This window comes from Oryzias latipes, chromosome 16, assembly GCF_002234675.1.
Source record: "Oryzias latipes chromosome 16, ASM223467v1".
Lineage (NCBI taxonomy): Eukaryota > Metazoa > Chordata > Actinopteri > Beloniformes > Adrianichthyidae > Oryzias > Oryzias latipes.
Window position 1 is genome coordinate 22,288,690 of NC_019874.2, and position 16,975 is coordinate 22,305,664.

A 16,975-nucleotide genomic window follows, 5' to 3' on the forward strand; every position below is an offset into this window, starting at 1 on the left:
CACCGGCCTTTTATCATCCGTGAGCATGAGGCCTGACTCATAGGGCAGCATCCTTCATTGTTAAGTGATTGACTGACCTGTCTAGATAGCTATCATCTAAGCTAACTGGAGCCTGGTGATAACATCTGGAATGTGTGAAACCTCAGGGAGACAAAACAACACCAGACCCAACCAGTGCAGACCTGCATGATCCAGAGTTTGGAGAGCATAGAGGCATCTGGCTGAGAGGAAGAGATGTGCAGAGGTTAAGAGAACAGACAGCCATGTCACAAAGGCGGAAACAGTGGGGTGTTGTCATGAGTGAAGACAAAGACAAGTGCTAGTGCAGGAAAAGGGAGTAAGGTTAGAGGGGAAAAGGTTAGACTGAATAATATGATTGAAATAAAAGGGCCCTGTCCCCATCTGCACACCTACAAAGCCTTTCACCCCCCCCCCCCCCCCAACAGCTGCAGGCCCCCTTTCCCTAGATGATAAGTCACAAAGTATGACAACCAATGTATGACAACTCTGTGCTTGTTTCTTCTCAACGCATTCTACATCCAGCTCTTCAGAAGAAAACAATAAAATAAAGTTGTCCCTTATAGAATAAACCCCAAAGCCCATTGTCTGACATCAGATGTTTTTAAAACTCCCATGAGACCTCTGCACAGATTGGCCCATAATCGTTTGGGGTGTGCCACTCGTTGCACTCTTGCATACACAGACAATCATTCATCCTGATAATAAACTAAATAAATGCACACTTCTGCAATGATGACCTTTTGACATTTTGTCAATAAAGGTTACTGCCACTTTAATCGGTAATGGCAGACCATGCGGCCTTTTGTCAGTCAGGCCAAGACCGTGCTGCAGTAAACGCTTGTGATGTTTTTTTTTTTAAAGCTTACATAAACTTTATCAGTGTTGAAAGAGACTTTTCAGAAAACTTGAACCCAAACAAATAGCTTTTGCTGTTAATAAATGTTTTCACTGTTCTGGTTTCTGTCAACGGTTTTCATATTTTCAAGTTTCAATTCAGAAAACAGATGTAGATAATATGCTGTTTGATTTTTTTGGCTTTTATTCAAAAATGAGTGTCAACATTGTATCAGATCATCTGTTTTTTGTTTTTTTTTGTGTTTTCAAAAACAAACAAACAGTATAAACAAAATCCAATTTAAAAAAACAAAGTTTATGGCTTTACTGCAGCTCTAACTTTACTTGGGGTCAGCCATGGACCGGTTCTGAAGAAACAGAACATAATAAACGGCCAAAAAAATGGTCATTTCGCATTCCTTCCTTGTCATGCCAATCATGTCAAGTCAAGATACCATATGAAGAAAGACAATGCATTTCTGAAGACTGACCACCCAACAGTCACATGTAGATGGAATCTGACAAGCCCAGATTAAACAGTAGACTGAAACTGATAGATAGAGACATGTTACAAGAAATGTTGCAAGTGACAATAGTGGCATAACAAAATGAAGCAATGTGTGTTAGGATACCCTGGTATCACTGTAAAAGTTCCTGCTGCATTCCATACAAGCATTCACTCTGAAGGCTGATGTAATGGAAGAAAAAAAAAACGTTAATGTGAAGGTCAGCAACAATGGAATGGAAAAACATCTAAAATTCTTAACTTAATTCTTTATAAGTGAGCTTTTATGCAGCTGGTGTCAAGAAGTAACAGTGCTAAATTAAACAATAAAGCTAAAATACAAAACATACTTTAGCTTAACAGAAATCATAAATATCTACATACATAAACACATTCATATTCAACATATTCTGAAACATATGGTCCAGGTGGGCGATGTTTGTTTCAGAAAACTAAATTAATTAAATAAAAGCAATTCATGGGAACCAAGGAATATCTGTGAATGTGTGACCAGTAAGAGGAGGAGGATGCTTTTGCAACTTTGTTGGGTCGCTAAATTCAGAACCTTGAGTCTCATTTGCCTCCTCCATCTCCAGGAATCTGTTAATAATAGTGAAGCACTAAACATGTGAAGGTAAAGAGAATAAGAGGAGGAGAATGGAGGAGGAGAAAAGCAGGGAGGTGAGGAGAGGAGGGCCGGGTTAAACAGAGGCAACAGATAAGGAAAGAAGCAGACTGAATAAAAGATGTACTGTTTTTCTTTTACTCCTGTGTTTTTGGGCAGCATCAGAGAAGAAAAATCAACTTCTGGGAAAAATACATGAAAAAGTGGAATCCAACGCGTTTAGTAATAAAAAATGAAGTGCACCCTTTTATAATTTCGGCATCTGAAGTTTATATCCAGGTATATTTCAGATGGATGATGGTGGGGACTACAAATGAAAACTTTTGATGTTTTTTTTTTCATTCAGATGAAAAAAAAGAAACACTGGTCATGATCACAGACTTGTTTATCAAAAAACTACCTCATACATTTCAGCACTTTGATACGAGCACTACTGTTCACTGGTTTTAATAATGTGTCTTCTAATGCTGCATGTCACGGAATCTCATTTCAGAAAACATTTCAGAATTTGTTTCAGACGCCTGGGGCAAATGCTGACGTTTATAGTGTGGAGGTTAGGACTAAAAGGTTTGCAAAGGCAAGCAAAAACTTGCAAATATCCCAGAAGACGTGGTCAAAAAAGGAGAAGATAAAAAAAAAAAACACTGAGGCAGAATCTGTCAAAACTTGGTAGAGGTAAGAAGTAGTGCTGAAGTGTGACCTCAGGAATGTGAAAATGAGTTGAGGCGAGTTGATGGATGGGAGATGTGCATGACGTCTGTCCTCAGCAGAGCTCTAGAATTGTCCAAGACTTAGGTGTCTCGTATCTGAGCAGATATGTTGCCCCGGGCAAAGAAACCAAGCTTCTACTTCTGTAACGAGTTGTGAACCTGAGGTGGAGAAGCATGCAGGCAACTTTTTGGCTAAGGTTTTAACTGTAGACAAGTGAAGGCAGAAGACCTTAAGACTCCCAGCAGAATAGGGCCAATTCCTTCTGATAATATTAGACACATTAGAGTCCAAATAAGGCTCAAGCACTCATAATTACAGTAAGCTGCCAAAAACATGCAACTTTTGGAAACAGATGGTAAAATGTGATATGTATGCCAAGGTGTAATACATGTTTTGTTCATTGTGCCTTCACTTTAGAGTCTAAACTGCCTAATGAAAGTTAAAGTGAAAAATAAAATACTAGAAAACAGTTGTAGTTTTAAACTATTCACCAAATTGAAGATGCGCAAGGTGAAATTATGGGGGAAAAACTGGAATATTTATAAGTTGATCATTAGTAAAGAACATAAAAGAAACATTGTGCATGGCTTTGAAGGAAAAAAAGCCTCAGCTCAGGTTCACATTGATTATTCTGCCTGTAGTGGTTTTACAGATACCGGTAATTATTTGAAGGAGAGGACATCTAAAATTAAAACTCAAATTAACTAAATGAATTCACAGATTTTTAAAAAAATATGTATATATATGAAGTGGTCATCCAAAGAAGAAATACTATTGGAAGTTATTAAATAGTTTCAATCACATTTGAATGATCACTCATCTCTATTCTTTTTTTTCTTCTTTTTTTTTTGGTACATTCTATATTTTGGGGGGGCAGCTGTACTTCCAAAGTCAGCAGACGGAAACAAACAGAAACTGCAGTGTGAGCTTTGATGTTAATGTAGTTCCTGGACGTGTGGACCGAGTCTGGCTGGTCCTCAGACAACAGCTTGTTTTCGTGATCCACAGCCAAAAAGCTGATCGTTTCGATATTGTCTCATGTTTCCATTAGAAGCTTTGGCTACTTTCTGGTGGTCAACTGACTGATAATCCGCTGCTCGGACCACGCGGGCCAACAGACATAACAGGAACAACAATTGGCAATGGATTGTGAATGAGTAAGAAAATCAAACATAGAGAAAAGGACGTCGATGACAGTAGTGCAAAGACTGGATGAAGGTAAAATATTCAAAAAAGCAGAGAAAGGTAAAGTGATAACAGAGAAAAAAATGGTGTTTAAAGGTAAATATATGTTTTAGCCAATGTTACCATGTTTTATTCTCCAGCTACATTTGTGAATGACAAATAAAAGCGAGAGAAAAAAAGAAGCCCAATGAAGGTTTTAGAAGGAGAAAGTGTTCACTGAAGGACGGAAGGTCTGCCTCTGATACTTGGATGCAGGCAAAGCGGAGGAGGAGAGAGCAGGTGGGGAGCCACAGGAGAACAAGCGTGCCTTTGTTTGGCTGGAGCCAGTTTGGTTGGAACCAGAGGAACCATACGGTCCACATTTCCTCCAACTGCTTCTAGCATCAAACATCTCTCAGTGAATATTAGTTAGGAGTTAGCATTAGCTTGGGGAAATCGCCCCATACTGGGCTTCAGCTTGCCTTGTTACTGTGCCGTTGGTGGGCCGGGGTTTTATGCTCTGGTGAACTGTCACATCAAATGCCACAAAAGCCAGTGCCAAAGAGACACATGAACAAACAGATGGTGCTAGCTGGGGTTTGTGTGAGGATGACTTGCTCAGCGGAAAGGGTGCAGCAAGTCATGGATAGATTTATTTATGTACTTATTTGTCCATTTTATGTTGCAGACATCTTTATCAGGATGGCCATACTAGAACCCTGACAGCCTAAATTTATATTTGAGCCTCGAGTTTCTTTTATGAAATCACAGTAAATAACTTTAAAACCAGCTAAGGAAGAAAGTCTACAGATTGACAGAGTTTGATTTTAAAAAATTGTAAACAAAGGATCAGCACAAAAGATGAAAATAAAAGTAAAAAGGAAAGCTGGAAAAAGCTGATAAAAGTTTTTTAAAAAGAGGTTGAGGCTAAGCTTGTGAGGCCCTGTCAGCATACAATTGACTTGTGTCTAAACCCCCCCGTGTCCCATCGCCAGCTGGTACTCCCTAGAAGTGGGTTGTCCACACTTAAGTCTGGATTCTAGGTAATGTTCGGTTTGCGGTAATGTTCACATGTACTCAACAGTCCTGACAACCCAGATGACGAGTGGCCACACACAGCAAGCTGTGGCCCCACACCCACTGCACCCCTTAATGACACATGAACTTAAGTGTTAGCTCATTCAATGCTTTGTGCATTCACACTCATCCACCAAAACACCTGCAGCCACGTATATGTGCACACACTCCTGCATGTGGTATCCACCTGTGTGTGCAGTTACACGCAGTTTCAACATAAACTAGTACCACCTTTCGTCAGTCTCCACAGTTCCTCTCTTCCCTTTTTCTCTACACTTGCATTCTTCTTCCTTTCCTTGCCTCTCCCTTTGCCTGAAGTGTAATCGGCCCAGTTTTAATACCTGCATTCCAACAGCCTGAAGGAATGTCTTTACAATGTGGCATTGTTCAGGTGTAGAAAGAAAAAGACTGAAAAACACATGCAAAGATGCTGCAATGAGGAGTGCATGAGACATGATGTGCAATATGTATTTATGTGTGCATTGTGCATTTAACATGAGATGAACATGGCTGGTTGGAGCCTGTTTGTGTTAACAATAATATGTAAGTACTTGAGAAAAAAACAAGGATTATGCATTCCACCTTTTTTCTACTTTGTTTTTGTTACTTCCTTTTTGGTAAGTTTGATTTTAGATGGACAAACCGGTAAAAAGCATCATCAAAAGTTTTTTTTTAGAGCTTTTTAACATATTCTCGTATCAAATTAATACATAAACTTCTAGCACTAGATATTGTAATGATTAGCTTTATGTTGTCCAGAGTTGCAGAAAGATTGGAGAGTTTCCCAATAGTCATTAGGCAGGGGGCAGGTTCCCAGTTCATTGGATACATTAGTTGCTGGGATTCTGATGACAGAGCAAGGCGATCTTGTCAGGTGAAACTGTTTTTCTTGGGTATAGAATGTATAGTTGTCTGGTCTTAGCCAGCAGAGCTTGTTCATCTGAATACAACTGTTTTCTGACGTAGAAAACAGGTTAAAATGGAGAAAACTTGGCAGATTTGGGAACTGTTCCTATATCAGCTAGGAATGGTTTGTAGAGCAGGAAGGTCAAACTTTGGCCCTGGGGCCGTATACTGGGGGCCAAAATGGAGTATTAGTATTCCTTTATAATGTTACATTTTCCCTGTAATTGTGGTGTCCACTCATAGATGGTGCACCACAAAGACTTTTGGTGTGATACATAAATAATTTTAACTCCACATGAACCTTATGAATGCAGCCTTTTTATAAGTTTGCATTTTTCATTGTTCAAGTTTGCATTTTTCCCTGCGGGACATCAACCCAATGAGGCAATTGTCTCTAAAATGAGAACAAAAGTCATAATTTTAAAATAAAAAGTCCAAAATTATCTGTTTTATAATATATTTATTAAATTTCAATCAAAATTAAAGCATATTTTAGTCCAGATTTCATATTTTTTCTTTCTTTTATGGGGCGGAGTACCAAAATACTATGCGTATCTGCTCCTGGTTCTGCCCTTCTGTCAAATTTTAGTCAAAAAGCTTGCCCACATCTGTCCTAGAGTATAGGTGTAAACCTGCAACACAAAAGCATGCCCCATCAGGAGAGGTCCATGTTGAGATTCAAACCAGAAACCTCTGCTGTGATGCGACAGCTTTGCTCCCCTGTTATGGTGCTCTCAATGGAAAACATTTATTTATTTGTAAGGACTCTGATTCCCGGCACTAAGTAGAAGTGAGAGATAATGAAAAGCACAGGCATAATGAATGCACCATCGTCCTCTCATTTTCCTTCTATCCGTCCCTCAGTGCGTGCCTCTTTGTCAGGCCTTGTTATTGAACATGTGTCCTCTCTGCCCCCGCCATTAACCAGCCCCACCCTCACGCTCTAGAATCAATGCAGAGACACACTGTGTCCGCAGTGCACCCCTGGACAGTTAATTGACATGAAGAGTTTGTGCGTCTTTTATCATTCTCCACAGAGACAAATCTCAAAATGAGTGTGGATGATGTAAGTGGGAAGAGGATCAAAAGGAGGGGTCCTCTGATTGCCTCTTTGAGAGCTTAATGCAGATGCCTAAAAAAACCCAACTACCTTCTCAAGCCTCAGAGGACATACAGCATCCATTCAAATGTCTTCATTCAGTTAAAATGCATGTTCAATAAATAAAGTCTTAGTGCAACAACGAGCCCTGAGCCCAAAGACTGCAGTCAAAATTGCTTTAGCCCTTCTTAACCAGTTAGGCACACAATAACTGGAGCATTATAGCTACAATAACTATGCATCACTTTCTATATTCTGCAGATTGCACAGTCACGTAGTTGGGAATCATTTAGGCGGATGGAGTCATAATCCAATTGAATGTTATTGATTCCAAATTAAACATTCACATGAGTCCAGAGAAAGCTTGGGCTGTTTTTTTTCTGTTAAATTAAATAAAAAATGATGAATTAAACAGGAGATTTAGTTTCCAACCCTTCTGAGTTCAAATACATTGGCTGCTGTGAGACCAAGGCATCTTTGGAAGTCCATGAGTGGGTTATAACATCAAAGCACTTCCGTCTTGAATATTTTTAGAGCATAAACTACTCCACTCCTATCATCTGCATCTACTAGCACCATTAGAGCTAAAAGATGTTTACACAACCCAAGTATGTGTCTCTGGTACAAGAAAGAAAAGCGATGGATGAGTTTAGAGTGAGACTAATTTTCAGCATGAAAGTGCCATTTTAACTCAGAAGTTAGATCGTTTGAAAACATTTTTTAAAGTGCTAACAAATTTGTTAAAGAGCCACTCTGATAAAAATTGTGTTTTTATCATGTTCATGTGGCGTTTTTCTTATAATGGAGGACATACTGTATAAAGAAAATGAAGCTAAAAATTGAATCGGTTAGTTCAAAAGAGGCCCAAGTCCACAATTTTTCAAAATAGAGATATTATATGTTCTATGGTCTTCAAGGGAAAAGCTATCTGATTATGTGCAAAAAAGTCCCAAGTTCGTTGGAATGTATTGACTATGCTTGACATTTAAAATGCATTAAGTGTAACATTCCTGGACTTGGGTCTCTCTTGCATGGGTTTTGCCATAGATGGCAGCGCTAGTTATCCAATATGGCAGCGCCCCTGTTTAATTCAAGAATGGCCCAAGTCCAGAGACTTTAGATTGCTAGTCCTCTGAAATGATAAAATTGAGGTGCTTCATATGATAGCATTTGTAACCTATGAACTGGTGCTAAATCTGGCTAAAGTATTAATCATTTGGTGTAGCCTCCCTTTAAGCTATGCAATTAAAATAATGTCCTGGTAAAACAAACCTCTTGGACTTGGGCCCCTTTTGAACTAACCGATTCAATTGCATTTCTGAGTATTTCTTTATTCATATCAATGGAAAAACTTTGCAGTTGTGACGTAAAACACAACAATCGGCAGGCCACAAACTCTCTCCTCCGCTCTATTTGGATGCATCCATTGAGATGGCATCTGGCTCAAAACTGTATGGCTGGATAGCTCCAATATTGCCCGCCATATGTGTTCCACTAGTAATGTTATGTTGGGATTGTTAGAGGCTGTAAGCTAACAGGAGGGCAAGTAAACAGGTGGGAGGTGGGAAGTGGGGGTGGGCTTTTTCTGTGCCTACAGCCCTGCCCAAAATTTAGAGACAAATTTCTAATGAACCACCGCCGCTCTGCATAAACTGTTTCCTAGAAAACGATACAGGTTTTTTTATTTGGGCTAAAAAAACAGCATAATTATAATTAAAAAAAAAAAAAACACTGGGAATGATTTTAAAATAGATCAAAAGATGATCAGAGAGGGTCTTTAAGTTGAAAACTCGAATGACTGTCTAAAGAATAAGGTCAGTCCGAGAGGACAAAGTTTTTTTTATATCACTTTTTCTTTTGCTTTAAGGCCCATACACACCGGGACGAATATTCGCCAGGCGTTATTCGCCAGCGTTTTTCGCCACGTTTTTTGTGTTCACACCCAGGCGATTTTCGCTGACGATGAGTGGAGTGAACATGCAATTTCATTCCCTGACATTAGATGGCGCTTAATGTAAACAGAAATACTCCTGTACACAAGGTGGCGCTGCGCAACTTTACGCTTAAAGTCGCTTTTCACTCAGAAGAAGAGAGCAAGTATTTACGCGCTTGTCAGAATCAAACAAAGAAAACGTGAATATTTCAAGCACCAGTAGCTCCAACTGGTGCTTGGTTCGGGGATATTTTAGAATGTCCGTCATTATTGCTTCGCGGCAGTGTAGACGCTACTTGGTGTCTATCTTCTTCGCTGGTATGTGTGCTCAGCAAGGCAGTTTTGTGTATGAGCGCCCCCAAGTTGTGTTTTACTGTAACTTCAGAAGCTCCAGACACGTGAGCAAAAGCGCCATTCTCATTGGTCGAGTAGATTTCGACGCGACGCGTCGAAAAAAAAAAACGAACCCGAGGCGTTTTTTTTTTTTGACGCTTTAACGCGGGGCGTTTTTTCGCGTCGGTGTGCACACTCTCATTGGTGCCCTTTGTTTAGTCACGAGGCGTTAAACGTCGGCGAAAATCGACGGCGAAATTCGTCCCGGTGTGAACAGGCCTTTAGGCTAGACAGCTACTCACTAAACAGCTGTAACTCACAATTTGGTCAGCACAATTTTGTCAAATAGATCAAGCAGATTCTGCAACAGTGGCACAATCTGGAAAAAGTGACAGACCTCTGAAGGCATTGGAATAAACTCTGTACGCAAAAGACACTTTTTAAACATGTTTGAACTCACAGCAGTAACTTTTAAGATCATGTTCTTTTTGGCTCGTGACCCATCAGCATTTAGAATCCTCATGACTCATTTCAGTCATCATTTTATCAGGAGATCAGCTTATCTGATCATCAGATTTATCTAAAGATATTCTTTCATTTTCTCCTTTGAATAGCATTTGGTAAATATTTACTTTTGTGAGTTTTCTTGAAAATTTCCCAAAGAAGTGAGACTCCATATTGATTATTCATTTGAGGAGACAGGGATTTTAATTGGAAAATCAATGTATTGATGACTTTGGCAATTCAATGACCCCCCAATGATGGGTTGCTTTTTTTGGCAACCACATAAAAGCAGACAAAGAAGAAGTCTGGCTTCCTTAAGTGTTCTGGAAAAGCCAACAGCTAGTTCATTGAAAACCTTTATTAGTCCCTTTTTACATCACATTAACCATCAATGTCTAACTTTTACATTCTTTTTTACAGCCTCGATCAAGTCTTTTTGCAAGGAATTTTTTTTTTCTTTCCAAAACTATTAATAGTCCTATGCTTTCAGAAACTACCCTGTGCATTTTTATATTGATTCTATTCTATTTGTTTTATTTCTGATGGTGCAGAGAATCAATAGGAAGTAAAGCATGCACTCATTGAGCAGATTAAAGACTTGCAACGATGAGAATGATCAGATTGAGACAACAGCCCAGCAGTTAAAAAGCCTCATGAAAATGATCCAAAAGCTCCAGATCGGCCACTCCAGGATAATCAAAGTGATGATTTACAGAGATATGTTCAAAAGGAGGCTGTGGAGCCCCAGAGGCACATTTACAAGGAAATGCGTAAAGAAAAAAAAACATGCTAAAATAAGAATAAGACGTGACTGAAGGAGAACATTAAGTGTCAAAGCACGTAGGCGGTACCTCTCAACTCTTTCAAAGTCAAGTTCACACAAACACAGAAAAGTGGCTTCGTTCTATGACTGATTTCTGAAGGGATCAAATATGTAAAAGTGCTATTAAACAGAGGTGAGTTATGGCCTCAGGATAAATCACAGACACATGGAAAACTGAGACTGGTTTTGCTCAGTGATGGTTCTCTGGACATGCTCTCACATGACATTGGAGGAGGCCACTCCTCTCAGGTTTACAGGTATGCGGGTCATATCGGAACAAACACTCCAGAAACTTCTCTGCTAAAGCTGCAACGCAAATACGACCTCTGGCCTTCACACACAAACACTAAAGCGAGGGCGTCTTCCCCTCCTCCTCCTCTTCTTCCTTCCTAGTGAGGAGGATTAATGCACCTTTTCCACTCTCCCAGGTCCCACTGGCCCAGTTAAGGCAATAAGATCTCATTGTCAAACAGTGACCAGTCTCACCGGGGAGGTTAACACCGCTGCTTAACCATTAACTAGATTAAAGTCATGGGGAGGGGGTGATGGATGAAAAAGTGAGATTAGCCATTGTAGAGGGTTTAAAGGACAGGCTAAACATTGCATTGCAGACTTGTTTTTTAATTCATTTGAGGAAACAATTAAACCCAAAGACTATATTTATATGACACAGAGGAGAGAGAAAGGGAGTCTTAAGTTTCTTTTAAAAGTTACTTTTATAAGTATTCATTGTGTGTGGGGTCATGCGCCATATGTATCAACGGAGGGGAGTGGGAAGAGTGAACCGTGGGTTGTTGTAGTTTTTTTATAACATTGTGTATGTTTTTTTTGTTTTTTAAAATGTAAAGGACAAGGCATGAGAAGCCCTTTTTTTTATAAATAAAGTTTGGTTTGATTATTGTGAAACATTTTTCATAAGAAACAAATACTAAGATGCTTTGTAGATTGATTTTTTTAGTAGCACGGTAAGCCAGAGCAGTTTTGCATGAGCTTTATTTGAAACGCTACATAAATCTAAAATTATTATGACAATAAAAACTGCAGTTTTGACCATTGTTTTAAAGCCGAAACCGTTGTCACAGAAAGACATAAGGTGGTAATGGAACCAAGTGCGTGTGCGTTAAGCAGTGGAGGGGGGCTTCTTTGAAGGGTGCATTCAACAACTGCTGCTGAGGCAACTGTTGATGTCTGAAAGCCAACAGCTTGTGCGTCTCCCAATGGACCTCGTGCCAGCCAACAGTCAGATGGAGGGTTTAGGCTTGGAGGGGCACAGGGGTTAGAATTTCCTCTCCTCTGCCAGGAAAATGATCTCCTTGGCCTCAGATCCAGGCTCTTCCATGACATTCCCCGTTCCTAATTGGTATTCCTCAATCTGGACTCAGTCCATCTTTCTGATCTTTACTGCTGCTATCGCTGCCTTTTTTTGTTTCATGTGATTTGACTGATTAAAACAACTGGAAAACCCAAGTAAATCCTGCATTTCTTTGTGTGTGTGTACAAAGAAACAACCTGAAGTACAAGGTTTTTTTTAAAACCTGTATTCCTAATAGAGCACTCGTCCACTAAATGGACAGGCTGCACTTACTATTGTGTCCTGAACGAGCTTTTTGAAATTTCAATTTTGCACAACCCTGAATTGCATCCTACTCCCTAAATTACCATTACACACACACACACACACACACACACGTAGAACCAAGGACACACATCCAGAAACATAAAGCCTCTTTTCAAGGCTGCATTTGAAATTACAAATCACTATCAACTTCCTCCCCAGAGACAGGAACAACAAGGCTACATTGTGGTGGCACAATGGTTGGCTCCAATCATTTCTCATCTCCCTCTTTAATTTGGTTGTCTGTTTTTTGCTTTATGCTTCCTTCCTTCCCTCCTTACTACTCCCCAATAGCTTTGAAGCAGGAAAGCTGAAAAGGAACCAACCACACCTCAGCAACATCTTTTAAGTTTCTACTTTGTATTTTAGCTCAGCGTTTTTAACATAACTACTAAGATGCTTGAATCAAATGCAAAAGGGTGAAGGGGAGGACTCTAACTCCCATTTTTAAGTCCTTAATAGTGGTCATAAATCCATTCTGGAGGGACTCGAGGGACGTCTGTAAAAGCAAACAGAGGCCTCTCCCACTAAAGCGCCGCATCCCATCTTCCTGACGTTATGCAGGGTCAGTAATGGGTTGCAATAAGTAGAAACACAATGATTTGTTGGAAAGAAACATGTTAAATGACAGCAATCAAACAGGGGCTGAGTATAAAAGCGTATCTTTTTGAAAAACACTGCGTGAAGAAACAAGTGAGGAATAGAGGTTTGAAAGAAAAAGAATGTGAGATGGCATGATAGACAGCAATGAGAAAACACGCTGGAAAAACCCCACAAAAAACACGCCTTTTGGTTTATATACCTGTGGAGGCTTTTGTAATCACAGCTTTAGCTGAAGCTCTCGTAGAGCCACAAGAGAGTTTCAGTTTTAGGTGGAAAACGTTCCCATCTGCACTGAAAACTGCATTGTTCTGACTGAAGACTTCCCTGGGATTAACCACGTGCGTGCGGAGTACCATGTGTTGATGCCCAGCTGTCAAGCAGGGCTCACTGCCAGCTCGCCAGCCAACATCAGTGTCTCGCACAGCTGCAATACTGAAATGGGGAATAAAAGTCTTAATTGTAAAGTTACTCTAACAGAGCCTGAAAGTACCCTTTTTAACAAACGTATGACTATTTACCTCAGCAGTATTTTGCTGGAATGTTCCACTTCAGTGGAAATGAGAAAAGTAAACTATTGGTAATTGTTTGTTCTGGCATTAAAGGCAGTCGCGTGTGATGAGTAGGAACTTAAGTGAAGACAGAAGCTCTTTTCTACAAAGTTAGAGGGCGAGCACCTACGTGTCCAGAAGAATGCCACTTATTCCAACTTGCAGTAACATAGATAACCAAGCATGATAATTACAGCCCTTCTCTTTTAAGAGACTCAAATGACAAAACGAGAAACCTTGTTACATCCTTAAAGCAGTATCAGGTGAACTGTGTTGCTTTTGTGGATTATTCACACATGAAATTTAAGGATATATGTCAGTTTGAAACTTCATAAATAAAAAAAACAAACGTGTCCCGGGTCATTCACAAAACTCCTCTCGGCCATACGGCTCTTTTTCAAGCCTAATACCATAATAATTACACAAGGCTGCAGGGGGTATACCACTTATGTCGCATTGGCTGAGGTAAAGAAATTAAAAGCGAGGAAATGACTGTGGGATTTGAAGCTGTGTTAGACAAAAGGGGCTGACGCTGCTTAGTAGACCACACCTTGAAGTCAACTGATGCTTGTCAAAACAATTCCTTCCACTTCCCTCACAAGTCTCTGCCGTTTAGCCAGGACTCATCTGACTCATCTGACCCTCTTTTTGTATTTCCTGTGCTCCAAAGTTATTTAAATAAAGCTCAAAATACTTCAGACTTGAATTGTGCTGTAGTTTTACATTCAGGAAAAACATATTTTTTTGTGGGTCCTTCTCATTATTTTGTTGCAGAAAAAGGAGATCTGCTTTTTTCCAAAGTTCTAAATTGATTTAGGTTAAAAAAGTGTATTTTTCTTTTGAGTTTGATACTTAAAAAGACTCAAATGAAATATAACAATGTAAAATATAGATATTTTTGGTGCCATTAGTGGATTTTGTGCCCTACTTACTACTACTACTGCATCTACTACTAGGCTTACTATATTTTTTGTTGCAGATGTACTACATTGGACCACTATGCATCTGTGGTTCCATTTTTTCCCATTTGCACTCAACACTAACAAAGTTGGCTTTTCAAACATGTGTGACCAGCAATCTAAAGAATGTAGATTTGCATGACACAATCCCATCGAGACAAAACAAGTGCTGCTATTATTAGACTAAAGCTGGCTCAAGGAAGAGAAGAGTTTTTAGCAGAGAATAAAAAACGTCTGCTGACTTTTTCTTTGTCGTGTGGAACTGAATGGGTTGGGTTAAAGACGCTGACGCCGTGTTGAGCTCAGTACCTGGAGACAAGCTTTTAAATCAATGCACCACAGCTGTGTGATGTGCGCTTACGGCAGGCTATACATTAGACCCGATTCCATAAATTACAGGGCACTTTTTAGTGGGCACCTGTTTGGAGGCTCCACAAAGGGGGACAGACACTCCGCAAAAGCCCAACAACTGTCTCTGAGGGAGCAACTGTGAGGGAACATCCAATAAATCAGGGAGAGGAGGCAAGGGGAGAGCGGGAAAGGACGGAGTCATCAAGAGCTGATGCTGATGTGAAGGAAAGTAGGGCTGCAATTCAATTAATAAGATAAAGGAGTGCCAGCAGAGTGGTTAGAAATTTCCTGAGATGAAGGGAATCTGACAAGGCAGAAAAAAAGGAGGGGAGGGGTGGCTTAAACATAGGAGGGGGCACAAGCAAATAAGCTCTGCCCTTCTCTTCCTTAATTTAAAAAAAGGCTAAAATATTGTAACAAACATCCTGAAATTGTTACAAAATGCTACATTAATTGAAAATATAAACATGCATTGAAAAAAGGCAACTCTAAAGTTATGATGATAAAATTATTGGCATCAAATTTATGTAAATATATTATCAAGTGATTAAAAGTACATGACATAATATTACAATTAGACTCACACCTTTGGGAGAAACACATGAAACCAGGCGCATTCTGTCAAAATATTGACTACTTTGTGTATTAGTTTATCTGTTGCGCTGCAGTAAACAATATTCAGGGAAAAACAAGTTGCATTGGAAATTGGCTTAGTTTTCTGGCGGCACCCTGGGGTGCTGAGGGTGAGGCGCACTGCCAACACAGGAGACAGAAATCCGACATCAAAGCGCTGAAAACTGCGCCGCAGCACACGCATGCGCACGCACACACCGCAGCAGGATTTGGGCAAAGCAACAAGATATTAGGGGGGAAAAGGTTCAAATAAAACGAAAATTGTTTTTTTTTTCTCTCTCTTAAGTTGTTGAGTACTTGGGGTTGAATACTTGCTTTTAGCCCATAAAGAAGCGAATGCAAATTTGAACGTTTAAATTACTTAGGGTGTCCCTCCGTGCTGCGGCAGAGCTGTCCTGTATAAAGTAAGGTTCCTCACAGGTTTGCGTTCTCAAAAGTGCGGGACAAACATAAAACCCCGCGTGAAATCTACTTGCGCAGTCTGACGCTGCACAACACGCGGCGCACACGGAGTAGAGTGGGTCTCTACTTAAACAACTGACCTTCCTCCAAATAAAAACGCATATCGTCCACCTGCAGTCTCATTCTGAAGTTTGGGGAAACAAACACACAGTCTGTTGAGTTGAGGCGTGAACGGGACAGGTTTGGGCACTTGGGTGAGCTCAGCTGCAGCTCTAGGAAAGTGGAAATCCGTCGCCCGAAAGCATAAAAATCGAACCAACGGCGCGTTCAAAAGCGGGACAAAGTTGCTGTAAGCGCAGTGGATGCGTAAAGACACTCACCTTGGAATGCCCAGAGGAGCAAGGTGCACCACAGCGGCGTGAGTCTTAGTGTTTTCCCGTCCATTCCAGCTCGTTCAACTTTTTCTTTTTCTTTAAAAAGTAATCACTTTGCTTTTGGTTGTTCAATGCAGAAATCGAGCGCAACAGCAGCAGTAGCAGCAGCAGCAGACCTGTCTGTCTGTCTTTCTCTTCTGGTGGTTGTGCTCCAAAGCTTCCCGTCTCTGAGTTTCTCTTTCTCTCTCAGAAATCTGATGCTGGTGGCAATCCACTTGGTTGATATATTTGCACAAAAGGTGACCCCCTCTCCTCCCCACACACTTTTTCCCTCCCCCTTCTCGTCTCTCCACCTCAGTTCCAATGAAAAGACCCACTTGACTAATTGCGCAGGTCTGCTGGGGCCCGTAGGATTTCTTTAAGGCAAGTTGAAAGGGATTTTATCATGAGACGCACTGACTCATAGCGAATCCAAAAACGTGCCCTTTACTCATAAATAACTGAGCTTTATAGAAGGCTGGCTGGAGATGTTTTGAACAGAGCAGCTCCAGAGCTTTGATGTTGGAGTTGAAGCATCATTTTCAAGCTGGTGCATTTTTACTTTTAACGACAATAATTTTTTAAAAACATGCTTATTGTGATTTTAAAAAGTGTCAGGATGCTATTGCTCAATAATCAGGGTTTGTAGGTGGAGGATGCTAATTAGAGCAACAGCAACTGCAGCCATTGTCACATTGTGTCAGTGTCTCTGAAAAAAAAGACAAGCAGAGCTGTCAAACTGCACAGGAGCCGTCTGTGAAAACTGCCATTGGGAAAGACATCAAGTAAGGCACAAAAATGACCAAAAAAAAGCTTACAATTTGTCACAGAGCTGGGTTGCACCTTAACTCCAAGGTATTTACATTCATTCAGGAGCTGTTCTTGCTGGAAAAGATAATTTTTGGGGCAAGCATGC

The 16,975-nt window shown here is 40.3% G+C and overlaps 1 protein-coding gene across 3 annotated transcripts in view; it reads right to left on the bottom strand.

Annotated features, from left to right (window-relative positions):
* The window catches only part of LOC101168071 (basal cell adhesion molecule), a 49,639-nt gene extending 33,352 nt beyond the window's left edge, over positions 1 to 16,287 (bottom strand). For 2 of the 3 annotated variants that reach the window (XM_023964003.1, XM_023964002.1), the window contains exon 1: positions 16,027 to 16,286. In XM_023964003.1, coding sequence (XP_023819771.1) covers positions 16,027 to 16,090 — 64 coding nt within the window. In that variant the 5' untranslated portion in view covers positions 16,091 to 16,286. Of the gene's footprint in view, positions 1 to 16,026 lie in introns of all 3 variants that reach the window. The other variant, XM_023964001.1, reaches the window with a different exon arrangement.
* Between the last annotated feature and the right edge of the window lie 688 nt (positions 16,288 to 16,975).